Source organism: Oryx dammah, unplaced genomic scaffold, assembly GCF_014754425.2.
Source record: "Oryx dammah isolate SB20612 unplaced genomic scaffold, SCBI_Odam_1.1 HiC_scaffold_10, whole genome shotgun sequence".
NCBI lineage: Eukaryota > Metazoa > Chordata > Mammalia > Artiodactyla > Bovidae > Oryx > Oryx dammah.
In genome coordinates, this window is record NW_024070194.1 from 59835988 (window position 1) to 59850083 (window position 14096).

General features: G+C 41.2%; 1 protein-coding gene across 2 annotated transcripts in view; it reads right to left on the bottom strand.

The window, feature by feature from the left end:
- Nucleotides 1–4601: 4601 nt before the first annotated feature.
- Nucleotides 4602–14096, bottom strand: part of BMI1 (BMI1 proto-oncogene, polycomb ring finger) — a 10655-nt gene continuing 1160 nt past the window's right edge. Inside the window, exons 1-10 of one of the 2 annotated variants that reach the window (XM_040248583.1) lie at nt 13942–14057; nt 9535–9665; nt 9110–9206; nt 8447–8502; nt 8308–8358; nt 8040–8148; nt 7914–7959; nt 7425–7523; nt 6963–7043; nt 4602–6864 (exon numbers count right to left, since the gene is read on the bottom strand). In XM_040248583.1, coding sequence (XP_040104517.1) covers nt 6535–6864; nt 6963–7043; nt 7425–7523; nt 7914–7959; nt 8040–8148; nt 8308–8358; nt 8447–8502; nt 9110–9206; nt 9535–9646 — 981 coding nt within the window. In that variant the 5' untranslated portion in view covers nt 9647–9665; nt 13942–14057 and the 3' untranslated portion in view covers nt 4602–6534. Of the gene's footprint in view, nt 6865–6962; nt 7044–7424; nt 7524–7913; nt 7960–8039; nt 8149–8307; nt 8359–8446; nt 8503–9109; nt 9207–9534; nt 9666–13941; nt 14058–14096 lie in introns of those variants that run through there. The other variant, XM_040248582.1, reaches the window with a different exon arrangement.

The window sequence follows — 14096 nt, forward strand, 5'->3', positions numbered from 1 at the left end:
GTGACGCCCGCCGAGGTCCTGAGACTCCCGAGAGGTGTTTACCTCCCCCGGGTCTCCGGGGGGCGCCGGGCCGAGCTGGAATCGCGAGTCCGGGAGGCTAACCCGACACTTAGGGAGGAGCCGCCTCTCGTCGGGTGCGTCCCTTCCCGCCAGGCCTGGCCCGCCTTTCTCTTCCTTGCTTCCGAGAGGTGTGAGGCGGAGAGCCCAGAGCTGGGATGCGGTCCCTGCAAAAAAGACAATGCCCATCACCACCCCGCCAAGGAAATGAGATTCTCCTCGGGGGAGAAAGCTTCGGGCTCGCAATCTCGGGGAAAACGGGGAGGAAAACACTCATTAGTCCTACGCTGGGCGCTACCCCTCATCACACTAGCTCTTGGGCGTTCGTGGAGGCCAGTGGAGCCGGAGGAAAGGTTCCCGCCCGGGGTCGAGGGAGAGCGGAGCCGCCGCGCCCTCCACCAGGGGTGGGGGAGGGAAGGGGGTCCCTGGAGACTGGCGGGGGGCGGGAGGTGGGCAGGGGAAATTTGCATCTTTAAGAACTGCGGTTCCGAAACAACCGTGCCACGTAGACCAGCCAGTTGTGAAGTTAAGCACAACGTGCTACAGAAATACCGAAATCCGCCACCAAATGGCGGCCCCTGCAGTCTGCGCCGATAAAGAGGACTCGCCGGGTGTCGCCCATTTTAGGCCGCTTTCACTTCTCTGCAGTTACCCATACCCCTCTCCCCAAGCCGTCCCTCTCTCTCCGGGCTTTTGGGCGCACATGGGAGTCCTGGGCCAGGAAAGCGTTTCTGCCCCCGGGGAATCAGGCAGGCGCGGACTCTGCAGGAAACCGCTGCGTCCTGGTGGCTGTCAGAGGCGACGTCCCAACCTCCCACCGCCCGATCCTCTGCCCTGCCGGGGTTTCCTGGCCGCCGGACCTTCCAGTTTTGCCCTGGCCGGAGACCTAGGCGTTGCCTTTGGGTCCCGAAGTGTGGTCCTTCGCCCAGATCTTGAGATTCCTGTCGCGCGGCCACTCACTTCCTCGACACTATCACCTGGTCAAGTTTCCTTCCCAGGGTATTACAGCCCGTTCCACCTATTAGACAAGTTCGGCCTGTTAAGAGGGTTAAGGACTCTCTCCCATCGGCCTTTCCAGTCCATGAAGCTCAGCCTTTAGGAACCCCCAGGATGGCAGTTTTATATTGATTAATAATTTGGCTTACAATTTTTTCCCAACAAAACCCCAAACTCCAAGGACACCTTGTTATTGAAGGGGCAAGAGGATAGGGATTGAAGCAGCCACAGGGAGAAGGGCAAAGCAAGACAATGATCTGGAACGGCCCCGAAAGGATGCGCTTCTGAGGGCTTTGCACGCGAAGCCGCCGCCTCCTGGGGACATAGGACAGGGGGCCAGTTGCCGCGCCTCGGTGTCCCGCTCGGTGGAAAAGCTTCGGCCGGACGGGTGCCGCCTTGTGAGGTCGCACGCACCCGGCTGTCGCCGCAGCTCGCCACGGGGTCCGGACTTGGAGAAAGGACTTCGTTTCCCCTTCTCCCCAGCCTGCTAGGGCCTGAGAATCTAGCTTTCAAAATTGGCGGGAGCGGAGTCCGCCGAGCTGCGGGCGGCGAGAGGCGAGCGGCGCACGCGCAAAATGGCCTCCCGGTGCCCCGCGGCCTGGGCTCGCGAGCCGGGCCGGGCCGAACCCCACGGCGTGATCCCAGGCGGAGGGCTGGGCTGCAGCTCTTTGCAGTCCTCAGAGTGCTGCTAGTTAAAAAATAAAGCGGGGAGAAGGGTCGTTTCCTCTTTAACCCGTCCGTTCGGTGAATGCTCCCTAATTGGGAAGGCAGGTCATTTACCGGGAAAGGAAGGTAATTTTCTCCAGGCGGGCGTCCTGTGCCCTTTCCACCCGATACCTGAACAGAAGAAGCCTTTTTCTTTCCTTTTCTTTCCTTTTTAAAGCAGTTGCTCTTTCCAGCCTAATTACCCTCGCCCCCGCTTTATGTTCCAAGCCGCGCCGTGCGCTCCTCTCTTCGGCTTTCTTTGAACATTTCCACTCTTGGGGGCATTTACACCTAAGACTGGAGCCCCTAGATCGACATCGCCGACTCCAGTCACCTCTATATCGGTCTCTGTAATTATCTCATTCCGCCCATCCCAATTTTCTACGCGTCTCGGGAGCACCCTGGTCCGCAGCCTTCCGAGGGTCAGTTGGGTTCCAGCTAACTTAGAAGGACAGGGTTGGAGAGCGCCGAATCCGCACCGAATTTGAAATCAGGTTCACTTTGAAGTTTGGAGTTTATGACGACCTAACAGAGCAAGAAGTAACTTTTTTAAAAACATTGAAATGTAGATGAGTCTGAGGGAACATCATTTGCTATTTTGAGGAAGTCCCTTCTAATAGCCTCTGGAAAGGATATTTTAAGACAAGAGTCAGAAGAATGGAAGTAATTTAACTCGTTCATCGGAAGTTTTATTGAGTGCTTACTATTCCTCTAGAGGGTTAAATGAGACTTCGCGTGAGTTTTCCACATGCTCTGGAACTTCTTGAGAAAACTCCCAACGATCCTGGAATAGCTTTTCCAGTGATAAATGACTTTTGATGTCGTCGACTTGATGAAGACATAAAGTTGGTGGTGAAGTCTTCATGTGAGACCTCTAGAAATTGCACACTCAGAAAAAGAAACTGGTGCAAATAAAGGAAATCCGTTTCAAGAACAAAAAGAAGAAAAAAACGTTAAAAAAAATTTAACTGCGGAAACAGGAAACACTCGACTGTGTAAACATTTTCGGAGACTTTCATAATCAAAACTGGGCGATCTTGAGATTTTTAAGGCGATGGAAAGGCTTCGCGGGGTATTTCCCACTTCTGATCTACTGGAAGGTTCTATTATGTGATACTTTCTCTTCCTTGTAAAGGACCCATCTATCTGAATTCTGTGGTCCCAGTTTATTTTGGAAGAATCAGGATTTTTTTAAAAGCAACCTTAGAAATAATCACCTGTTGTACTGTTCATTTTATACTTGAAGAACCATCCTCAAGAAATGACTTCATCTGACCCAAGAGCCTTACCTTGGAGCTGCGTTCTGTGCTCTTTACATCTTACAAGACAAACTTTTTTTTTTTTTTCTCTTAATGGCCCTTTAAAATGTCATTTCATCAAGACCTTTTGTTTTGGATAACACGGGAGTAAAATTGTATGGAGGAAACAATCATTGTATTTCAAAATAACATGGAGCCTCCATTTCATGGAGCACTCAACTAAATCAGAATTTCCAACTGTCATTCCAGGGCAATGGAATACCCAGAAGAAAAAGATGTATTTTTAAAACGTTTAAAGTATAAAGAGAAATGGACAAAAATAACACTTCCTTCACCTCAGGGTTCTAAAGGAGACTAGATTCAATGTGCAGATTGTTTCTAAAATTAAAATCCTATCTCCTCTAAAGCTTAGTGAGCATAAGCTATTTAAAAAAAAAACAAACATTTTCATTTCTCCTTGGCCAGTGCAAGTAGGATTTCACATGGGTTCTTTTTACGTTCCTATTAATTTTTCATACCAAAACTTTTTAATAGGCCTATACAGTGAGTGTACCAAAAGACCACAAGTGAACTGCAACTCTAATACTGCGAAAAGAATAAGAGGAAAGGATGAAGGAAAAGCCCTAATAGCTTACTCTGCCGGTTGCATTGTACCTCCAGAGGTCCTAACATTTGCACATACGAATATGGAAACGAAGCACTATGGGTTGGTAGGTGAAGTCAACTGAAGGGCAACGTTTTTTTTTTTCAACTCAAAGCAATTAACGGCCGGCAATTTTAAAAGCAAAAAGTACTTGTAAAGGGGTATGCACGTGTAAAGCAAGATAGATCACTATTTACACAACAGGAACCAGCCTCATTCTTTTTTTGCATTTAAGCTAAAATCTGTGAAATCAATTTAGGTGTTTTCTGTGGAATATTTTTAGCTCTAACTTTGTGGTGTAGAATCCCAGAATACTTTTCAGAAGCAACAGCCAAACTTACAGCGGACTTTTCATGTTTCCTGCATTGACTACTAAGAGTTACAAAGTTAGCAGCTATGGGTTTTTGTAAGGTTGAAATTTTAAGTGGTAGTTTAGCAAAAGTTTTAAAGCCTAATTGTCAAGTGTGATGGCTGGTTACAGAGAATAAAAAACATTGTAGTCTTTCTTCTATTTAAAGACAAATTTTAGCTGAAATAGCCTTTAAAGCTTAAGCAATTTTCACATTGACTGGGGGAAAATTCCTCTTTCAAACAAAATAAATGGACATGGTTTCAAGGATGAGAAAATAGTGTTAGGTGAGCTATAAATGCAGTATCTGATATTTTACTAAGTAAATTCAAAAATCCATAAAAAGTTGAGACATAAAGTCTTTGAGTTCTGTGTTGGTCCTACAACTTGGTTTTGTGTTAAGTCAAATGACAGTCCACTAGCACTTGAAGTTTTTAGCCTTTGAAAATATTTTTTCATTTTTTATATACATGGTCATATCCAAAGTAAAAACATCACTTGAAACTTTCATTAACTTTTTTTTCTTGTCTTAGATAACATCATGAAACACTTGAGAAGAAAAGCCTAGAAAAATAAGTTAAATTCACCAAAATTGGCAAACATGAGTAACTTTTACTTCAAAGATTATAAAGTAAATAAACAGATACATCTTTCCATTGGGCTTTCAAGCAATTATACAACAAAGCATGTACTCTCAGCAACATCACTAAGACAGCAATGGATGTTCTTTAGCCTTTACCTGGTGTAATCCACAACAGGGTTTCCAAAACTTCTGCACATTGTGCTTTTCATATCAAATTTTTATTAAAGCCTTAGCAATTTTCTAAATGAATATCCTTTTTATTGGATTTTTTCCAATTACAAATGAAATTTAAATTTACATCTATAATTAGAAACAACACTTACAATGGGACTGTACAAATTTAGGTCAAAATAAAAATATATGTATTTTGTGGTTTCATAAAACTTTACTGTATCTTTAAAGAAAGCAGAAGTAACAGCAATATATGTAAAAGTAATGATTTAATGACTATAAGCAAGACAGAGCAATAGAATTGTGCTTCTTTTGCAGACGGGGGACAATGAAATGTTTAGCTACAATTTTCCCATACAAACATGAAACAATATTCATAAAGAATAAACACCCTCACAAATAACTGATGGGTGATGAACACACACCAAGTTCGACCAAAGCAAAACACAATCTGAAAATTTGGGGGGACATATTCATATTTTAAATTCAACATGCTCACTCTATTTAAAAACTACCTGTAGAAGCTCACAATAAATTGCTTCTATTTCCAGACGTTACAGAGAGGGTATATTCCACTGTTTATAATTGTAAAAGCCATTCTTAAATTTGAGATTTCCACTATGCCACATATTAAAATAATTTTAGATAAAAATTTTCTTTCTCCAGCAATCTGGCTTATTTCAAAATCGGTCTTAGAATTACAGTGATCAATATGCATGTTAAAAACACATTAATTACCATCGTAAGCAACAGGAAATGACGACAGCATTTCCAAATCCCTTAGTGAAAAGTTTTCCTTTAATGCAGCAATTAATTTTAAAAGTAAAAGGTATTACTAGAGAAAAATCCGTGTGACAATAATGCCAATTGCTTCCAATGGAACAGAAGTTAGAATTAGATATCCACGTTAAAAATATTCTATGCTGATAAGGCTCAAACGTAGGTATCTGCAAAGGTCGAACCAGTTGGGAGAATTTTAACAACCATCTCTGAATGCATGAAACACAATATTTTCTTTATAGTATTTATAAATATATCATACAATACTGTTTCCTGTTATGTCATATACCAATATGGCATTGTACAACAAGCATAATGCCATCTGATTCTTACAAAAGCGAATCATTTAAACAAGTCAGTAAAATAAACGGTAGTACCCGCTTTTAGGCATACAGATTGTAAAACTGAAGTTACTTTCCTTTGATCGGTTTTGCGTAGCAACAGAGAAGTAAAAAATCGAACAGGAATCAAAATGGCTAAATATGCGAGAAATTGTTATTCACAGTGACATGGCTACATAGAATGCATTATTCTATGCATATTCTTTCCATTTGTTGAATTTCAAGATAAAAAGCACTTGTTTTCTACAGGTTCACAAAACAGCTTAATAACAAGAACAATCAAGGAGGATGTAATGGAGGTTTCGTTAGTTGAGATTAACAAACTACGGCCCAATGTTTATATCCACTGCAGAAGATTTTCAAATCCAAACAATGGTGACAGAAACCATTTCACATCGGTCCTAACACAGAAAAACATCTTGCCTGCTTTCTCTGAAACTAATTCTTTTGAGAAATGATCTTTCTTTTCCATTAACGTCCATATGAATATCACATCTAGTCCATCTTTCATAGTCAAATTTAACTTCACTACAAAAGAAAGCAAATTGGACGATAGTCACATGTATTAGCATCTATAAAGCTGTAATGGCATGAAGATATCTATGTAAATCAAGGGTTTAAAATTTTTTTTCCCTCAACAGTCTCAGGTATCAACCAGATGAAGTTGCTGACGACCCATTTACTGATGATTTTCGAGGTCTATTGGCAAAGGAAGATTGGTGGTTACCGCTGGGGCTGCTGCTGGTTCCATTCATAGTACTGGAAATGTGAGGAAACTGAGGATGAGGAGACTGGACTGGAGTGCTGGGACTGGGCAAACAGGAAGAGGTGGAGGGGATACCTCCTGCTGGGCTGTTGGCCTTGTCACTCCCAGAGTCACTTTCCAGTTCTCCAGTGTTTGTCAGTCCATCTCTCTGATGACTGATCTTCATTCTTTTACAAGTAGGTCGAACTCTGTATTTCAAAGGAAGTGGGCCATTCTACAAAGTTAAGAGGGGGGAAAAAAATCAGTCTTAGATCTTAATCTTAATGTACAGCTTACCAAAATAATCTATGAGCATCAGGTATGCTTACTTACCCTTCTCCAGGTATAAATGTAGGCAATATCCATTAGTGTATAGTAATCTTTTAAAGGTTCCTCTTCATACATGACATCAATCTGTTGATAAACAACACTTCAATTATTAAGCATCACAAACAATTATGGTGAATATAGATTTTCTGATCATCTAAATATAATCCAAAAATGATTAAAAAAAAACAAAAACATTTTTAAAAAACACTTTCTCCAAACATTTGGACAAAGCAAGAATCCCTCTTGGAACTTCAAATGAGGAAAAACTTCTTGAAATCATTAAGGGATTTGCTTTCATAGCATAAAACAGGATCCATACCAAACATTTAAAGAGCTATTTTCAAATAAAGTACCCAGTTTTTAAAAAATGTTGCTTTTTTGGGTTTAGAATGCAAAAAGAAAAAGGTCACTGAATTTTTTAAAAAAGGATTTACATCAACTGCATGAAAACCATAAAGTAGATACCTGGAAAGTATTAGGTATGTCCATTTTACTTCTGAGAAACTTTCTTAGGTGCATTACAGTCATTGCTGCTGGGCATCGTAAATATCTTTTATCATTCACCTAAAAGCATATTTAAGAAAAGTTAATTTTTTTAAATTCCTGTTTTTTTAAAGTCAATTAGATAGATGTCTGAGTATGATAAAAGGTACTAACACCAAAGCTGAGATTCAACTGTTCTCAACTATACTTTGAATGTGCAATGATTATAAATACTAGATGAACAGATTCCTTCAGTATATCAAAGTATTAAATATTACTGAAAATATTTTGTAATAATAATAATCATATATAAATTCCATCTATTAACTATCAGATATAGATCAACTCTAAAACATCAAATATGATGATTTTCTTCTATTTGATAGCATCACCTGACCCTAGGATATTCGAAAGGGGAACATACACTCTCATAAAGAATCTAAACTATGTGTTTTTGTCCACGGAACATACCTCCTCCTTAGATTTCTCTTTGTCCTTGTTTATTTTCCGATCCAATCTAAAAAACAAATAATTTATTAAGCAAACAATGTATCTAATAAATATATTAGTATAAAACATATTTCCTAAAGAATTTACCTGTTCTGGTCAAAGAATTCAATGGATAAACTTATTATCTCATCATCAGTTATAATTCTCTTATCTTCGTCAGCAACTTCTCCTCTATCTTCATTAGAGCCATTGGCAGCTATAAAGACATTTTAAAATTCAATTTTTAATAATTAAACATTTAAATGAAATATTACATACATAGAAGCATGGAACTCTACTTTAAACTTAGTTTTAATAAATTACTGAATAAGTTCTCCCTCCAAATAAAATGTCTTTCCCATTCCAAAGAGTTTACCATCAGCTGAAGGATGAGCGGCATAAAAATCCCTTCTTCTCTTCATTTCATCTAAAGAGAATAAAAAGACAAATATTTGGTATAGCAGGTAAAACTGGTAAATACTTTTAAAATGTTTATTTTTAAGCAAGTTACTCACTTTTGAAAAGCCCTGGAACTAATTTGTATACAATATCTTGAAGAGTTTTATCTGACCTGAGAGAATAAATTAGAAAATAAATTTTCAATATAGCAAAAACTATAATGTTCATACATTGCAACACATTGTTTTCTTTGTGTTATAGTATTTAACTTGACTGTGACACTGTCTATAACTACATCAACATAATTATGGGAATAAAAGTTCTTTATGTGGTAGCACTGTCTTAAATTAGTAGAATATTTCATTTTATATTCACTAATAAATTCTTCACATTTCTCTAAGAGAAGTGTGCTTTTCAAATGACCAAACTAGCTAATATGAAAGAGAACAAAGAAGAGAGAATGGAAGCAGTTTAAACACGTTCACTCTTGCCTGTCACAAGGTCAATAAAGCAATGCAAAAATGGAAAACGAATTCGATTTCTAAAAGATGGTTAAAAAAACTCAAAATCATTTAGTCATCATTAAAATGGCCAAGAAATGAAGGGGGCTACCCTGTAAAAAACATGTATATCAGATGGGGACTGAAGGGTAAATTTTGTGTGAAGAAATAAACAATAAATTCAACAATTTATTGAATATTTATGTATAGATTTATAATTTATTAAGTACTTCAATTACAATAAAAATTACAAACAATGATTCTTAAACATTTTCTTACCTTATATTCAGTAGTGGTCTGGTTTTGTGAACTTGGACATCACAGATAGGACAATACTTGCTGGTCTCCAGGTAACGCACAATACACGTTTTACAGACTAGAAGTAAAAACATACATTTTTTACAGTTCAGGAATTATATGCTAAACAATAAAATCAGTGTCAGAAACAGGGAACTAGTAGTAACAAAATGGTAACTGCCAAAAGGTATTTATAATTAAACAAACTCAGTTGATAGCCTGAGAATACTTACACAATAATATTTTATTATACGCATTAACAAAAAAGTCATTAAATACAAGAGAAGAAAACAACTTCTTCACTTTGCACCAGCATTCTTAAGGAGAGCCAGAATTGTTAGGGTTCAAATTACAGGACAAGATGTTAAATATGCACGACATAAAAAGGTCTAAAACTTGGTACTCACAGGAATGTAGACATTCTATTATGGTTGTGGCATCAATGAAGTACCCTCCACAAAGCACACACATTAGGTGGGGATTTAGCTCCGTGATCTTGATTCTGGTTGTTCGATGCATTTCTGCTTGATAAAAGATCCTGCAAGACAAAGTAATACTGGCTATAATTCACAGAAAGAGAATCGAGATTATCTCCAACTCCCAGGAACCATACGCTCTGAAATGTTGGAGGAGTTCATAAAATGCATTTTTAACACTGTACAGCAGGATTGTCCCAACGTCTTCTACATAAGGAATTCACAGATCAGACCTCGATCAATTCTACTGAAAAGGTGAAAAAGAATCCAAGAAAAGTAATATCTGGTCCCTCAGGTCATTCCAGGAGGGAGAAGAAAAGGTCTGAGGTGGGGGCTGGGAGCTGAGAGTATTCGGGTCGCTTTCTTCCATTTGTCCTCCAGCCCAGCAGCCCCACGGCTGCTGCAGACGCCACACACTCCCCGCAGATATTTACCAACCGCGAGGGGTTGTTCCAGGACTCCAAATTTATCGTAAAACTTCCTTATGGCTCTTCGATCGAAAATCCAGGAGCATGCCCCTGCTTCCCAGGGGTTCCGGTTGTTTTAGGCGGTTCCAGCCACCAGAACCTGGCACGTTTTGACGTGATACAAAGGGAAAGCAAATTCTGCTCTATCTGCATCCCTGGCATTTCCGGAGCTGGGTGCTCGGGCCGCAGGAGAAGCACCTCGAGTCGGCCTCGGGCTGGGGCCTGAGCGCGCGGACGCCCGGGGGCCGGGATGCGAGGGGCGGATCCGGCGGCGCCCGGGGCTCCGTCTCGCTCCGGATTCGGAACTTGCCTCTGTCGGGGTTTCCATAGCAACTTACACTTACACTTGGCATCCGGCCACCGCTGCAACTCCGCGCGCGGAGCCGGGCCGAGCCCGGAGCTTCGGCGGGCGTGCGGGGCTGCCGGGCGGCGGCGGCGGCGGGCACGGGGGAGGGGCCGGCACGGCGCGGGGGCGGGGCCGGCGCGGGGGCGGGGTGGGGTGCGGGCGCGCGGCGCGGGGGTGGGGCGGCCCCACGAGGCCCCTTGACGCTGGGGAGCAGGATCCCGAGCAGGGCGACCCGGTAGGCAGCCCGGGGGACCCTGGAGCGTGAAGTGGTAAAGGAAAATGCAAACCGCACTCTCGGCCATTTCGGACATTCTTGGGGGCCTGTTTCCATGTGGACTCGGCGCGAAGAGCTTCTTTCAGATCTTGACTGGGTCTCTCCAATTAGCAATCACTAGGTCAAAATTTTCACGAAGGGATCTTTTGAGAATTGCCAACTGTGCACTTAGCCCGAAACCATCAGGGCTCAAATTGCAGAGATGTTTATTGAAATGAACCTCTTTAATGCTTTCTTCCCTAGTAGGAAGTTCTTCTGCAGATCAGATGAGCGATAGAAAGTTTTGGAAAGGCTGAAAACTGAAATCTGTTTTACCGCAGAGGAGGCGAGTACAAAGCCTTGTGTTTTACCTGAACTATGCTGGATGGCGACAAGAAAAACTACTTGAATCGACGAAGGTGACAATAAGTTAAAGAACCATGTGACCAGCCCATTCCCAACGCTAAATCAACACCTTGTCAGCCCTGAGCATCCATAGGAGAAAAACCAGCCTAACCTCCAAGCAAACCTCCACACAGTGAAATGACATTCCCAACAGATATCATATATTATAGAAAAGTCACGGGGGAGGGAGCGGCGGGGGGAACTGTCAGCAACAATACACCAGTGGACAATAAGGGAAGTCAATTACTTCGTGCAGCATGCTCGAAAAATGCATTTCTTACTCCCACTTCATTCATTTCAGAATCTGAAATAAGACCAAGCTTCCAGATTTCTCTGAAGCACATTCTCAAAGCTGCCTTGAATAGAAATCTAGGAACTGGTGAAACTTGAAGATGCATCTGAGGTTTTAATTCTCAGGGAATTTCAATGCAGAAGAGGGAAATACTACTCAACACAGCTCAATGGCTGAAATTAAAAGCTTTGGAGTACTAAGGGGCGGGGGAGAATGGTAAAAATAAAACAAAGCCTCTTTTATGAAAAGTGACCACAGTGGCAACCAGTGACTTCAACCAGAAAACATCATGTGTGACTCCTCAGTTATCTTTGGAAGATTTGTTTAGAGGAATATTGTCAACATATTGTTACTATAAATCTAAGTGGGGTTACAGAGGAGTTGTGGGTGGAGCAGTGTCCCTAAAGAGTAGCAATATTTAATTCTATTGTACTTGGTGATTAAAGACAAGTCTTCTTGGTTCTGAAAGAAAACTCTCCTTGTGAAACACCAGGACCTTTCCAAGACACATAGTTAGCAAGGTGATACTTCTGTCTCCATGTGAAAGCACATCATGCTAATGCCACCGGACCCTGAAGTTCAGGAAGGGGCATTAATAAAAACAGCTGCCTTAATTTTTCCTCTATATAAAACCAACACCAGACAAACACAAATATTAAGACAGAAAACAATCAGATTTAAGTCTCACGTACTTGACCAAAACCCTCTCAAATTCATCTTAAGTCTTAATTCACACAACTCCTTTACTTCAATTCAGAAGAATTTGGCCACAACCCTATAACCATTTATAGTGCTAGTAAGTATCACTTTGTTTCTTGTGTAAGAATCAGTTCTTTATCTTTTTATACCACTTGAAAGCACTGGCAGCCTAATAAAGACTTCCAAAACATCTGACATGTTTGATAAGAGTTTCAGAAACAATCTCTTGCACCTTAGAAAGGAAAACCTTCTAGGTTCCACCACAGAAACTGCCAGTTAAGCAAGCAAAAAGGCACCAAACATACTACGGAAAAATACTCAATAGTTAAAACTTGTCATTATAACATACTTAGTTGGCGCAGTCAGTTTAGTTGGAGGCCTAACACCAGTCATGTCAAAATGAAGGAAAACAGAAGCAAGTTCTTATGTTAACAATCAGCTTGACTATTGCAGTCTAAGAAATGCAAATGAACTCCATAACCCCAGTTGGGGCTCCCAGCCTAATACAAGTATGGGTAAAGTTGGGGTTAACTTGACTCCTAGGGAAAATTTCACCTTTTAGGGGCTCTGAATGCACATCCAAGAACTTAATGGTAGAGCATTAATGGACTTAAGTACAACTAAATGCTCAATTTTCTTACAGAAGCGTGTGTGTATACAAACACACACATGCATACACAGCGGCTTAATGGCTTTAAAGATACTGTTACTAGGTGTAAGTTTATACAGGTAGGTTATTTCAAACCTGCACTTTGGTGCAGATGTATGGAAATGAACTTAATTATTTAAAGTTTTATAAATTTGCTCATAAAATCAACCTCAAAGGAATTCTGCTTAAAAAAAACTCAAATGTTAATATAATCTTAAGTTAGCATATGCTGTTAACAATTGGCATCCTTAAGTTTCTAGACTTTAGTGTGGCTTATGCTTCCAGAACATGGGGGTTAAGGTTCCTATAAAACATAAGTTGAAGTACACATAACATTCTAGGCATCACCAACCTACATTTGGATTTGAATAAATATGCCCAGGATTTTGCCTACTTTCTGGGAAGGGATTAATACACGCTTCTATTTCAGATACTGAACCGTGACCACTAAGCCCACTAAATCCTTTTATTGCAATTGGGAATGATCAAAGTCTCTATACTTGTTTACTTCCAATTATTAACTGTAAATCTCTAGGAAAATGATCGTGCTACATGGCTGTCAAACCCAAAAGACTGCATAAACATATGCCATCAACTTTTTAGTGCTCCTTTCTCCAAAGCATCTCTTCACCACATGACCTATGCTGACATTTAGTAAAACCTATAAAACGTTGTAGACTTAAATCATGGTTCTAAGTGCATCCCATACTAGAGGTGGAAAAAAAAAAAAAAACAACTGTAGTCTCTGAGACGGGGGAAAAGAAAAAGGAAAAAGAGGAAACCTCTTGCAAGACTAATGTCCACTCACCATCATTACTCCAAAAAAAGCTCCAAATTTGAAATGCCCACTTCCCATTGAGCACCTCCCAAGTAATATTCGAAGAACTTATCCGACACTCTCAACAAATAACACCTTGAAAACTTTACCATTTTAAACACAAACGCAGGAGACCTTGGAAACAACTGGGAACCGCCATCTTACAAGCCATCTAAATTCACCCAAGTGTCCCTCCAACTTAAGTTAATAACATTTTTGTTCGGGCTCCTTTCAGCCTAACATCCACCTTGGCGGGATCGCGGCCCCCCAAGCAACCCGTCCCTATAAAATGGGGGCGTTCTCTGGCTGTTTAAACCCCTCCAAAGCCCTTTCTTCGGGTGAGGAGGGAAGCCACTTGACCCAAGCAGCTCCCGATTTCAGGCACCCGTCCCCGTTTCATCAAAATCTACCTCTCAACAAAGGGCGCCGTGGCCGGGAGAGCCGCAGAGGCTGCAAATAGAAGTATTCTTCTCGGGGGCCATGTGCGTCGCGAGGGTGTAGAGGGGCGCTCGGGGGAGAAAGGAACTAAAACGTGGGGCCGCGCGCGGCGCGTCCGGGCTGGAGC